The sequence below is a fragment of the Lepisma saccharinum genome, chromosome 1 (assembly GCF_977018435.1).
Source record: "Lepisma saccharinum chromosome 1, izLepSacc3.1, whole genome shotgun sequence".
Taxonomy (NCBI): domain Eukaryota; kingdom Metazoa; phylum Arthropoda; class Insecta; order Zygentoma; family Lepismatidae; genus Lepisma; species Lepisma saccharinum.
The window spans coordinates 212,000,693-212,015,009 of record NC_139229.1 but is presented as its reverse complement, the minus strand read 5'-3'; the positions used below and the strand labels follow the sequence as shown (position 1 = coordinate 212,015,009).

The 14,317-nt window shown below is 36.6% G+C and overlaps 1 protein-coding gene across 1 annotated transcript in view; it reads left to right on the top strand.

Annotated features, from left to right (window-relative positions):
- The first annotated feature begins 795 nt into the window (after positions 1-795).
- LOC145991583 (T-box transcription factor TBX20-like) overlaps positions 796-14,317 on the top strand; it is a 170,410-nt gene continuing 156,888 nt past the window's right edge. The window contains exon 1 of the mRNA XM_083127635.1: positions 796-975. Coding sequence (XP_082983761.1) covers positions 819-975 — 157 coding nt within the window. The 5' untranslated portion in view covers positions 796-818. The remainder of the gene's footprint in view (positions 976-14,317) is intronic.

Sequence of the window (14,317 nt, the reverse complement as noted above, 5' to 3'; positions counted from 1 at the left end):
CACAGAACCCAAAACGTGTCAATTGACACATATATATATATATATATATATATATATATATTGATTTCAATAACACGTTAACGTGCATAAACTGCAAATGATGCACCTTTTATTGTGTCAAAATACACATAGGAATGTATTAAAGGGTATTTTTATGAGATGAAGTCCCGTGTGATTCATTAAAATGCATCAATTTGGAAGATCAGACAAGATCATTTCGAAGATAAAAACTTTCACTTTTAATGCATCAATTGACACAGATAAATGTGTAATTTTGTTATCTTCGAAATGATCTTGTCCGATCATAAAAATTGATGCATTTTAGTGCATCACACGGGACTTCATCTCATAAAAATACCCTTTAATACATTCCTATGTGTATTTTGACACACTAAAAGGTGCATCATTTGCAGTTTATGCACGTTAACGTGTTATTGAAATCAATTGACACGTTTTGGGTTCTGTGTGTAGTTTCACCTAATCATCACTCATACTAATCATCGCGATTACCCAAAAGTGGTAGAAAGCGACGCTAAGGTACAAAATTACATAATCAATATAAATCCTGCTTCCAATTGAAATTTAAGAACCCGTAACTTAATTTGAAAAGGAAGCGTCGCACATTGAAAGCTGGTGCACTTATGAATGACTCGCAGCGACATTGCGATCGTGAGGGTTTGCAACACTGTCCGGCAGCGCGAACCGGGCGATGATTTATCACCGGCGTCGCGTGGGAGTAGGAGAAGGGGGAGCGTTGCGATTGTCTCCCGCGGTGGGCGATTCGTGCGGCGAGTGCGCGCGTGGTCGCTGTGTTAGCCATGACGCTGAAGCGGGAGGCGTGCGAGATGAGCAGCCGCGCCAAGGCCTTCTCGGTGGAGGCCCTCATCGGGCGGGACTCCGCCGTGACTCCGGCCTGCAAGCGGGTGAAATCCGACGAAGACCAAAGAAGCCAGGCGGCGGATCTGTCCGATGCAGGTACAGTGCTTTCCTATTATGTATTGTATTGTAATATATAGCCTACATACACAGACAGTTTTTTTCTTTTTTTTCGAAAAAAAATGCTGTGCTCTCTAAATTAGAGAGCCCGCGATTCTGTCTGTAGCTTCCTAATAATAGAGTCCCGGGTTTGATCCCCCTTGCTGTGTTTCGGGTCCCACTTTAAAATGTCCAATCGCAATTGGCCTATCTGATCACAAATGAATTTAAAACAAAGAAACATAGACATATACATGAAAGTACTTTCTTTTGTTTAATGTACGTAGCCTATATAAAATAATAGGTATGATTCAGAAACCGAGGCGAGAATGAAATTGTGTCTCGTTCGATTGATTGATTGATTTGGTGTTTTAAGTCCACTTTATGCACAGTAAGGCTAATCGGTCTCGTTCGAGACTTCAGGATAAAAATCTCGTTTTTGAGGGCTCGTAGCGTGCAAACGAGGCGTGAAACAAAATAGTTTATACGCTGTGAAAGTTTGTGGGGTGACACTGTGTGTATGTTGTTTATTCTATATTTTTCGAGATGAGACGAATGTTTATAAATCGAAACCATACCGACAATCAATTATAATTCGAGACGAGACCGAAAAAGTGCTAAATTTCGTCTCGTCTCGGACGCACCTGTTCCATGAAAAGTACTACGATTGTACATATTTATATTTTTCCTTTAACGCGAGCAATCATTATTTACACATGGTGGCACAAATGTCACTTGACAATTTTTTTTAAAAAATAGCTCCATTTTAATGGTAAACGTTGGCGAAAGACCAATTTTCTGTGCATGGGACAAACTTCTAATTCTAAAAATGTTCTTTTATGTCAGGTTCGCCAACGGCCCGCCATGTCTTTTATATGGTCCATCTTAGTATTTACGAAGACTCTTCATTTATTTAAAGGAATTATCTTTGAAGTAAATATATTGCAATCAATTATTATTTAATTAGTTATTGACTCCGCACAGAAAAAAGTTTGGACACCCTTGTTTAATATGAACCACAAAAACAACATTGTTAGATTACATTACTCCCAGGTAATGATATTTGATTTGCGAGTAAATATTATATTTGCACGGTACGCTACCGCAAATTGTCAAACTTTCTCAGATTTTATTGTAGACGGTATACAGATTTTTTCATATTTCCCCCATTCGTACACACAACTTTCAAACTGCATCCAAGTCTGAAAATATACATATTTATATGTATTTATATATATGTAGGTATATTTATACATATATTATGTATATATATATATATATATATATATATATATATATATATATATATATATACGTCTTCTAAGAATACATAAACACATCATAAACTCCTGCCCTGACTCGATTCGTGTTTAACTAAGCAGAATGAATTGGCAAACACCAAAAGGACTTCTACTGATTCCAACAGACCAAACTTTGTGAAGAATATTTGTTTCTAGGTCTACTACAATTTAAATCTTAAATTATATAGGCTGTTTAAGGTGACATTGGACCTTTGAACTGTGACACCAAATGTTTTTTGAAAATAATATTTCATTCTTAAAAAAACATGAGCTCTTGAAAAATCACATATGTTTAGAATTTCTTCTAGCATTAAATTCAATCTGCGCGTGGTTCGCTTTCTCAGTTGCCTACTTGTGATCGAAAACAGCCTTAAAGTACGACGAAACGATGACGGATATCTTGACAAAACAAAAACCACACGAAAATATACTTAAATGTCCAATAAAGAATTCTAAGCAGGTGTAATTTTCCAAAACTTTGTAATATTGTATACTCTATACAGGGTTTTTTCGAAAGAGGTAAATTTTGAAAAAAAGTATTTGATATGTAGATTGATTAAATTGTTGTCCACTTTATGCACAGATAGGCTAATCGGGACTGGACCTACAGTTTAAAGTGCGATCCGAACCGACACCTCCACCAGGTATCGTACCAAAAAAGTGTTTGCTCACACACAGGCGCAGTAACATATCCTTACAAAGTGCCAAGTTTCATTTCAAATAAGAAAAACCAGGAACAAAAAATATGATTTTGATGGTCGATAACAGACATAAAATTCAGTTAATAGTTATTCCAGATAAATTACCGAAGTAAGTAATGAGGTAGCTAGAAAAATTGAGTGTAATGTAAAATGGAAGAACCTGATCGAACGTAATGTTTTCATATTTTACCACTTAATGCATGTAATAAATGATTCACCGAATTTTCAAAAGTTGAAAAATGAGATTTTTATCTGACAGGTAGCAACGTAAACTTTAGGACGAAATCGCCCCAACATTCAATATTTTTCTTCAACGAGGTGCGTAAAAGATAATAACAAAACAGAGTCACTAAACATTGCAGTATATTAACGGTATGAGAAAGAAATCAAATTAAATAAACAGAATCAAGTTCGAGCTGTTTTAACTACGTAACCACAAAAACAACATTGTTAGATTACGTTACTCTAACGTTACACTTCCCCGGTTTATTCATTATAAATTTTAATGGGTTGCTAAAGAGGGTGGTTTATATCATAATAAATTAGAATTTAAATCCTAAGTCATTACGCAGTTCTTCCTATAGAAAACCACAAAGATAAATGTAAAATTATACAGGGTGAGGCAGTCAAACGGGAAGATTTAAAAAATGCACAAAACATAGACAGAGCAAATATTTTTTTTTTTTTAACATGAATGTACTGTACATGAGTTGAAATTACTAGTGTACCTGAAAAATATTCATTTTTTGAATATGGTGTCAGTACGATGGCGTCCTTGATTTTGCACATATTGTCGGAGTCTCATAGTAAATCCGCCCTTGACGCTTCGTAGCATCTCCAACGGAATGTTGTGGATGTCTTGCCGAATTCGTTCCTTCAAATCATCCCTGGTTCTTGGAGGGTTGTCCTGGAATACTTTGGATTTGAGGTAACCCCAAAGAAAAAAGTCAGGAGACGACAAGTCACGGAATATCGCCGAATCTGCTAATGAGACGACCAGGAAATGCGAGTTTAAGCACATCCATAGACACTCTGGCAGTATGGCCAGTTCCACCATCTTGCTGGAAGAGAGTTTCTTCATCTGGGACATAGTCATGGAGGGCAGGCAGGAAAAAGGTTACCAACATGTCAGCATAACGCCCAGCGTTTACCGTCACCGTGTTACCGTGTTCATTTTCGAAGAAGTAGAGGCCGGTGATTCCACGAGATGATATCCTGAAATCTTCCCGTTTGTCTGCCTCTCGAAACGTCCGAGACTCCGACAATGTGTGCAAAACCAAGGACGCCATCTTACTGACACCATATTAAAAAAAATGAACATATTCAGGTACACTAGTATTTTCCACTCATGTACACTACATTCATGTTCAAAACATAAATAATATTTGCTCTGTCTATTTTTTGTGCATTTTTTAAATCTTCCCGTTTGACTGTCTCACCCTGTAAATAAGCCAAATCGAGATAATGTTTTAGTAAAGTTATAATCCTCTCGATATTTTATCCATTACTTATATTCATACTTTTAATATTTGTTATGGATGATGGCTACAATGTTAACTGTTGTTGTCAACTCTTGGTTTCCATTGACACACAGACGGACAGATCAATCGGGGATTAAATACCCCTCTATATCAACACCTGCAGGCACTTCTTCGAATTCACGAAATTATATCTTTGTAGTACGTAGTTTCCGACCAATCAACAGATATCGAATGGTTCGACTGTTGGGCATGAACAGTCAAATGAATGGAGGAATCGGGAAAATTTTCTGTGTAAGAAAATGAATGATTGAATTGTGAGTTATTATTTTAATGTTTCGTCATCGTCATTGTTACTACTACTCAAACTATAGCTGACAATATAGGCGGATCTAGAATTATTTTCTGGGAGTGCGCCAACCACGTTTTAAACATATACGATGGGCTATAACAATTAGACACAACATATATTACATATAAAGTCAGAAAACAAACTGTTCTCTTCGCATTACTATTACATCTGGCCAGATTATGTATAAAAAATTTAGAGAATTTTTTTTCAGGACCACTTTGTCATCAGATAAGCTTATCGATTTAAAGTGGATATCGATCCACTGTGCCTCCACTGGGTATCGAACCTGAGAGACCCTTCATTCCTAGCGGACACCGTCTACTAGTTTCTTGTGAAATACAAGCTGTTACAGTGGTTCTATTGACAATGATTTTTAAAAGGGTAAAGAGTATTCATTTCTCTGCAGAAATTTTTACGTGAATTTTTACTTCTAGAAGATACTTCCGCTTTTTGTCCATTGGTGTAAATTTACGTACGAGAATGTAGTATTTGTCATCACTACTATATTCACTTTGCCAATGGCGAAATATTAATGTTGTTGTCCAGAATTGGATTTTTGGTGGTGCCATATTTTTGAGTGTCCAGTGTCAATGTCCAGTCCGGATTAACCTGCTGATGCTAAAATTTGTTTCATTCTCTTTGACTGTGTGGAAAAGGATATTACTGGGAAGCTATTGAAGCGTTATATTTTACTTTGCTCAATGATATTTTGCTCGTTGGGATATAATTATCGCTTTTGGTATACACTTATTCTAAATTTCCCGACTGTTCGAGATTCCAATCGTTAAATGATTTTTTTAAATCGGGATCGCGACATGGTTCCGGAAACAAAATTTCGGGATCCGCACACCCATAATGATTTGTAAAAACTTGTAATATACGACGAGGACACTCTCAGAGTTGGTGGACTTTTTCGAGCTATATTCTTGTTATTTGAGTGGGTTTAACGTTCCTTAATTGTAACACAATGCAGGGAGCTGTCCTGTAAGAGTTCCTGCAAAATTAAAGCAATTGAGAACACTACAATTTAAATAATATTTTAAACAATATTTTTTTTATGTTGTGTGACGAAAAACCTATTTCCTTACGTTATACGATGGAAAAACGATTTTCCCTATTCTGTGAGACAAAAAATACGATTTATCTACGTTGTGGACCGAAAAACATTTCCTTTTGTGGTGAGATGAAAAACCGATTTTCCCTATTTTCTGAGACGAAAATCCAATTCATCCATATTGTGTGCCGGAAAATTGTTTTTCCATTTATGTTGTGGGCCGAAAAACCTATTTCCTTACGTTGCGCGATAGTAAACCGATTTTCCCTATGATATGACATATGAGCCGAAAAACCAATTTTCCCTTATGTTATGCGCTGAAAATACGATTTTCCATTATGTAGTGTTTTGAAAAACCGATTTATTAATGTTGTGAGCCAAAATAAAGTTTTCTTCCTTCCAAAAAACATATTTCCTTATTTTCCGCGATGAAGATACCCATGTTGTGTGCAGAAAAACCTAGTTTCCCGATGTACCACAAAAATTATTTTTCCTCTTATGTCGTGTACCGAAAACCAGATTTACCTGTACACCTATCAAATTCTGTAAATTGAGATATATTGGTAGCAGCCACATTCCTTGGAGTTCTGAGACAGATTTACATTTGAGCGAAATTGAGCAACGTGTTTGAAAACTTTGGAAAATATCCTTGCCGCGATTAATGAATGTGAAGAAAATATCCAATGGACTATCAGTAAATGAGTAGGCTATCTGCAAATTAGTCATACTCTTTGTATGTGGAGCCTGAGGCAAATAAAACGGGCGAGGCTTATAAGTGTTCATGTAACATTCCTAATTATAATATAATGTATAATACTTAACAAACAATCCATTTACACCTATCATTGCTTAGAGTAAAACTAAAATAATCTACTGGTATTTTTTGTATTTAATACTACTCTACTTTCATCATCATTATCATTTTTCAAAATATATGTACACAAATGGCACTTTCCTTTCTAATTTATTTGGTTTCTTTCTATTCATGTGGTACCCTTTTACAAAACTACCTTTCACAATAGTTGGCGCCTCGCCTCGCCTCGCCTCGCCTCGCCTCGCCTCGCAATCAAGGGCTTCGATCTCCGGTGGAGGTACGTACAAAGCACTTCGGATTCCACTTTAAACTGTAGGTCCAGTCCCGAATAGCCTAACTGAGCATAAAGTGAACCTAAAACAAACTTTCGTCCCAGTATTCATTTCAAAATAATATTCTGCTACTATTTCTATGACAATGGTTTCTGTTGTATGATACAGGGGATAGATGAATTGAGAGGTTAGCTGGAGAATGCATATCTCGAACTACGGCGTTAATGTGATGTCGCTACTCCCAATAGATGATAGGATAGAGGTATTCTTGAATTGCATCCGTTCTCCATCTCAGTGTTGTCAATAGCAAGGCAGCCGCGTTACCAGACATATGTTCCGATTTATTAAATCTATCGCAGGATAGAAACAATCATACTGACGATGAAAACAGCAGTGAAAATTAATTACACATGGAAAGAAAAACGGAAATGTTTTAACAATGGGAGAAGGAGCGTAAAAAGCGGCGACGAAATTTCTATGTAAAAAAAACACACACAAGCCACACCAAAAGCCCAAGGTGTAAAGTTTTCTAGTCAGAAATATTGTGTTATTAAGAATTATGGTGATGGAACTCTCAAAGCTTCATCTAGTTATGACTTTACTTTGTGAAAGTTCATGGTATTGATAGACATGGAAAAACAAATTCTTCCACTAGAGGAAAAAGATTAATGTAAAGCCAGAAAAATGAAAGGACTGAAATTTCCCAATGATGGAAAATATTTGTTTCTATACAATTTTTCAGGTAGCAGAAGTTAATGTTATGAAACTCACCATGGCCGTCCGCAAGATGTTTACCAGTGGGGGGTTAAACGACACACATTTACCCCCATAATAGTGTTGTCTCTTCAAAAGAAGGATTGATTCAGTTCCTGCAACGGTCTTGCAAGAATTAACACATATTACTCTGTGACTGAAATGAAATTATATGTGTGAAATATATTATTTCTGGTTGACTTTAGTTTTACCTGGGGCGGGGGGGAGGGTTATGATATGTTAGTATGGTTCTTGGTTTTTTAGTTAAAATACCAATATTTTTAGTTCATTTGTGATTACCTTCCGGACATCCGTTGTTTAGAAGAGAATGACGAATGAATATTACTATACTTTTGCCATAGCCATGTTTCATAATAATCCTAGGATAGTGTTTATATGTGCTGGATGTTTTGAGTTAAAATGATAACGTGAAACTGCATGGGATAATTTAGTTGAAGTTTATGATAACAATCTAGTAAATTAATACTGTATTTTTTGTAAAATGAACATTAAAATTATCTTCATTAATGAAGAGCAAGCTTCACCTAGCCTTCCCTATGGGAAATATTATAAATATAGAAAATTCACAGCATTACAAAATATATTAGTTGTTTCTTCGACCATCTTTTATGGGAGAAGGTTGTAGTTAAAATTTCGGAACATTCCATTCTTGTCTCTCCAACAATGTTTTCCAAATCTCACTCGTTTCAATTTATACACACACACAAATATTTATACACATTTTCCCCCTATAATAGTGTTGTTTCCCAAAAAAACATTGTTTCAGTTCCTGCAACGCCCTTGCAAGAATCAACACATAACTGTGACTGAAATAAAATTATATGTGTGAAATGTATTATTTTTGGTTGGGCTGGGCAGATAATCTACTAAATACGTATTTTACGTATGTTACGTGTTAGTAAATTACTTGACGTAAAAAAACAGCTATTACGCCTGTGTATATATTTAAACAACTAATTTTCTTAATTTCTTCAAATACTATGTTACTTAAAGCATTCGGATGAATTAAAAAAATACGTCAATCAAAGACATGCTGATGCTCCATAAAAATATTTATTCTGTTGTTAAGTACAACTGCTCATTCCTGCTATAGGAAACAAACATATCATTTTTTGTTTTCATTCATTTGGGAAATATCAAGTGTCACATTCAGTTCTTCTGTGTGTTCCTTTCTCGAAGAGAATCAAACTGTGAATCAGTGAGAAAAAATATCAGGCATATTAACACTTTTTAGTGCCTCATTCACACAAGTCATGCTCCTTTCCCTTGATTACAAGGCGACCACGCCGACTCCAAAATATTCTAATTAAATGTCCTTAGAGAGTGGATTTACACACATTAAAAACAGCAAAATAAAATATAACTAAATCGGGTTTAAAAAAATGGAAATGACTTTAACATTTATGTTTATGTGAATAAAAATAAGCAAAATAAATATAGCATAACGAGTCCAGAGGGCTGCATATCGGTCAGAATCGCTTACTAGGCCCGCCTGGCTGGTCGGGCGGGCGAGTAAAACTATATACCTGAGTTTTGACCCGTCAAGCATCGAAAGCCCACGGGTAACTGGAAGGCCTTGCAAGACGAAGCTCGCTAATTTTCAGCGTACGCTCATTCCGGTTTTGCACCGTCTCCAGATACATGAGTCACGCAGTCACCGTTGCCAACTTTTAGATTCTAAACTGTTCTAGGAGCACTTAAAATGTTCATCACTTTTATCAATTTGAAATTGCAGACATTTATTCCTTGCTAGAAAACATTTGTATCACTCACACCCAGTGGCGGCGATTGGGTTCCAAAATTAAGGGGCCAAGGTGCAAAAGTGAAGGGGGGGCAAGGACAGTTTAATTTCCCTTGATACATGAGGTTAGCGTGGTGCAAAAGTTTCAAAAAGTCGGGGGGGTGGGGAGAGGCAACTACACTCTCTCGGCCCCGTCCCTAATTGCCGCCACTGCTGACACCTGTAAAAGAGTACGAACCAAGTTTTGTAAAAAGTGCCATCGTAAATATTTTGGACTTTGTGTTACTGGTGGTTGTTCTACATTATACTTTTGCGCGGGGGGGGGGGGGGGGAGCTCCCCTATAGCGCAGTGGTAGTGTCGTCGCCTTGTAATCAAGGGGTACCGGGTTCGATACCCGGTGGAGGCACATGGTGGTTCGGATCCCACTTTAAACTGTAGGTCCAGTCCCGATTAGCCTTATTCTGCTTAAATTGACAAAATAAATGAATCAAACAGATTTTCTCTCTGGTGTAATTTTGCCAATGCTGATATCTACAAATTTCTTGTGTACATTATTCTGTAATTTTATTTAAAGTGATTTCAATAAGTGATTTTTTTAAAAATAGAATTCCCCAATTTAAATTTTGATTTAAATCAAACCACCTTGCTTAACAGAAAGCTGGCTTCTGGGCAGCGAAAGATACTTTTACATTAGATCTTGTCCTTTCTCGTTCAAGAGTGAGATTACTGAGTCCGGTAAATTTGGGCTGAATCATGCCATTCGACACTACCTTCCAGAAGTTTTTCCTAAGTTTCAATTTTGAGAAAGTTCCTTTTTCGTGGTTGTTACTTGAAGAGTAGGAAAAAAAACAGAAGGTGGTACAGGATACAGAGAACACTGGAAGCTAGTGTAGAGCTATCAGGAGAATAAACTTTGCCAAAGCACTTGATTTCAGATTTAAGCACATTCCTGAAACGTAAAACTTTATCAGGATATTCTGAAGATAAATCATCTTCGTGCCCGTTACAGAGGGCAATAGCTGCATCTGTAGGAAGGAAGGAAGAACTACAAATATTATCCATACCCTTCCTCAGTTTAAAACACCGGGAGCATTTAAATGCCCCATACTTTGCTCCGTGGCAGTTTGAGGTGCTTTATCATTAACATATTAAAATCGTGTAGGCTATGCAAGGTCACGAGACAGAAAAAAAGCCAAGACAAAGCGCTTTCTATTCAAGAAAATAATAATTGGATAAAATTGTCCAAGCAATTTTTGCGTTAATGTTTCACATGAGAAATGAGAATTGTTTTGACTTTTTTGGGAACCCTTAGGCTTAGAGCTCCCGCCCGCCTCTGATTTGACGTATTCATTCAAATTATAATGTTAAACTAGAATATAAAGCCAGATAAAAAAGTTTTAATTTTATCGCCCAAAAAAATTAGCCTTTTCTATCTTTCTCACTTCCATTTATTACGTTTTTCGTATCAACCTCATAGGACGAGAGGCCCCTATATGCGCGAGGCCCAGGGTGATCGCCCACTTCGCTCACCCCTTGCTACGCCAATGGTTATACAACCTCAAGGCACCTGTGCCTAGCAGAAATTCAAATATTTCCATGCGTAGTGAAATATAATGGCCGTTGGCAACACTGACAGTAGTGCTCGCCGTCTACCTGCAAGAACTACATCGAGTCTCACGGGTCTTCTTAAGACCCGGGTAATAGAAAAACCTGGCAGGCATTGATGCCTGTTCACAACTGTGACGTGAAGCTCGCTTGCGCGATTTCGAACACCTGGGCTTAACGTGCGTGTTGCATATTATTGTAGGCGCGCCTCCTCGCAGACGGGTTTTTTCCGGGTCTTGTGCAGGTCTCTAATCGAGTCTATAAAACTTCGCTAAAGTGATCCAGATATACTGAAATTGATTTTTATGCTTCAAAGGTATGGGCTTCACCAAGATAAAGACACGTGAAGTAATGCAATAACAGGTCCTCTAGTTATCACTTGCCTTACTGTAAATTTTTCTCTACATTAGAAATTACTTTACTAATGCACTACTCTTTTTTTTAATATCAGTACTCCCAAGCAGAAAATACTTATCAGTACAGCATGCTAATAAAATTATATGCATCCGAAATAAATCGTGAATACTCCACTGCAATACAATTAAACCAGATTATGAACATGGCATACAAGAATGGGAAAACTGATGTCTTTATTGCATTTTGGTAAAATGCGGAGGAGAATTGTAAACATAATTTGAAAACTGAACCTTACTTTCCTTTATATTCAATAGCAGTTAGTAAATCAGTGTGTAGATATATATATTATAAAGAATGTGTAATATCTGCTGAAATCTGTGGATAGGCCTATGTAATATTTTTAACATATTTTGCACGTTTTTAGGTAATTTATACGTTTTTAGCGTATTCTACACATTTTGTGTTTATACTTTACACGTCTAGGAGAAAATATTTTCTTATGCGAGGTCAAATTTCATAACCCTGGCCGCAAGTAAGACTATTTTCTATTTTAAATACAAATATGGAGCAAATTGGAGCAGACTTTGGTACGTGATCGTGGTACGTACACATATTTAGCAACTATCATGTCAATAGTTAATTAGTTGTTGTCGCTTGGCAGAACTTAGATAAACTATTAAAGAATATTCAATTTCATCTTGTAATTATCTGCATTATACTTTGAGTTATCGATAGGTATCATCCATTCCATCTAATCATCATTCGTCATTCATCCTCATCGTCACGAGTATCTTAAGGAGGCATAAAAGCAATGCAAAATAAGAAAATGACGAATACAAATTGGGTTATGTCATGCAGTTGAGACTATTTTGGATCTGGGTACGTACACGTACTTCGTATTGCGAGCATTTAGATCAACGTGCTAAGCAACAACCTGCACATCAGATTTTTCTTTCCCTTTAATAGACTCATTCAGCAACATTTTAGGAAATGTTTATCACTCCCCACGTCACGAATTGCCTCCAATTAATTAACAAGAATGAAAGCAAGCACTCCATCCTCGCGAACATGTCGGAATTTCCTTCCAGGCAATAATACATCTTCCTTTTTAACTCGCACCATAATCACGTCACACGATTCGGCAACACTGCAAACGCGTTGCATGACGGGATACATAAATCAGTCGATCGCACGTCACTTCCTACCCGGCGGAACATGTAATCATAACAAATTTTCCCCTGTCTAGTGATTATTTCATTACGTTTATCTGCACACACTTCTCCTGCCGACAAGAAAAAAGGCCGGTAGAAAAACAAATTTTTGTTTAACATTCATTTATTAAAATATATGCAGGCATTACTCATGGTTCTACAACTTGTTCTTTGACAACTATTAGGACAGCAGGTAGTGTTTAAAGGAGCAAAAAAATTGAAGATTCCCAAATCGCGAAGAGACAGATTAAATTAAAGTCATTAGAGGTAAAAAGAAAAAGAAGAGAGAAGAAAAAGAATGAAATAGCCTGTGCTCCGACGACACGCTCGGACTGTGATAGTTAATGAGCAAAACGTTCACAATAAAGATAACAGCGATTCACAGGGTCTTCATGGTAAGGAATCATTGCTTAATTCTGGCCGCATTTCAGGCACATTATTACTGCTCTAATGGCGAGTTCGGACGGAAATATCTTAAACATTTGTTTGCATACACAGGTTAAATATGTACACATGTGTGTGTAGGCAGAAATGAGATGCCGGAAAATCGCTACAATTTTTGTATGCCGAATATTTTCTAGTGCGGAAATAATAATAATAAACGTTTATATTTTAACCTATGTCAACTTGTCTTTCAATTTTATGTTCTTCAACTGCAACTCTCTCCCCTCAAAGTTAGGACAAATTAATGAAAGAAAATCGCTACATGAAATAAATGACGTTTATCTGTGATATTACTTTAAACGTTTTTAAAGGAGTATAATTTGCACTTGAAAATGCATTCAATATATTTTCCCTACACAAAAAGACTTATTTCTTCAATTTTATTGGTAAAAGTTTTGGCACAAGCTGGATCTAAAATTTAAAAGTAAGATCAACCGCGATAGATTTTATGAGTTGAAGAGGCTTTATTGATTTGATTCATTGATATTAAAATTATGGATGCATCAGCGTTTAGGTTGATTGATTGCTTGATTTGGTTTATTATACTTCGCTTTTCTGAAACTTTTGACTTATCGCGAAGATGAGAATGAGTGATGATATGATGAAATTGAAGAAGGGACAGTGTGCTGTGCTAACCAGTCGTCACGGAGGTCGGCTTTTCATCAGCGTCTTGATTGTACAGTAAAATCTCTTTAATCCGAACCCCGATAAGCCGGACTTCGTTTAATCTGGACAGGCAAAAAAAAAAAGCAGAATGCAAGGTTTTAAATGTGGCTAGAAGTCAACAAGAGAACTTCCCAAAGAAAAGGCAGTCAACCACTGATGAAATTCTGTTTCCCTCAGACTTTGACCTGTACTGTATAGTGTATTTAGGCCTATGCCTTTTAAATACACCATAATAAACGTGTTTTGTTACTATAAATGGAGTTTTAATGCACTTTCTACTGTCCATTTAGGTTATTTCAGTTAATCCGGACTTTCGTTAAACCGGTCAACTTATCCCCCCCCATTAGTCCGCATTAACAAGGTTTTACTGTAATTCATCATGCGAAGCTCAAATACTTATCATGACCTGAGCAAAAACGATACAAGTAGCTGAGGATTACCAAAATTTCCATACAAATGATAAGCCGCATCACTCATCCCCATCTTCGCAAATTAACCAAGAGGCACAAAACGCGAAGTAAAATAAACTAAATCAATCAATCAATCAATCATACAAATCATAAATATCTAT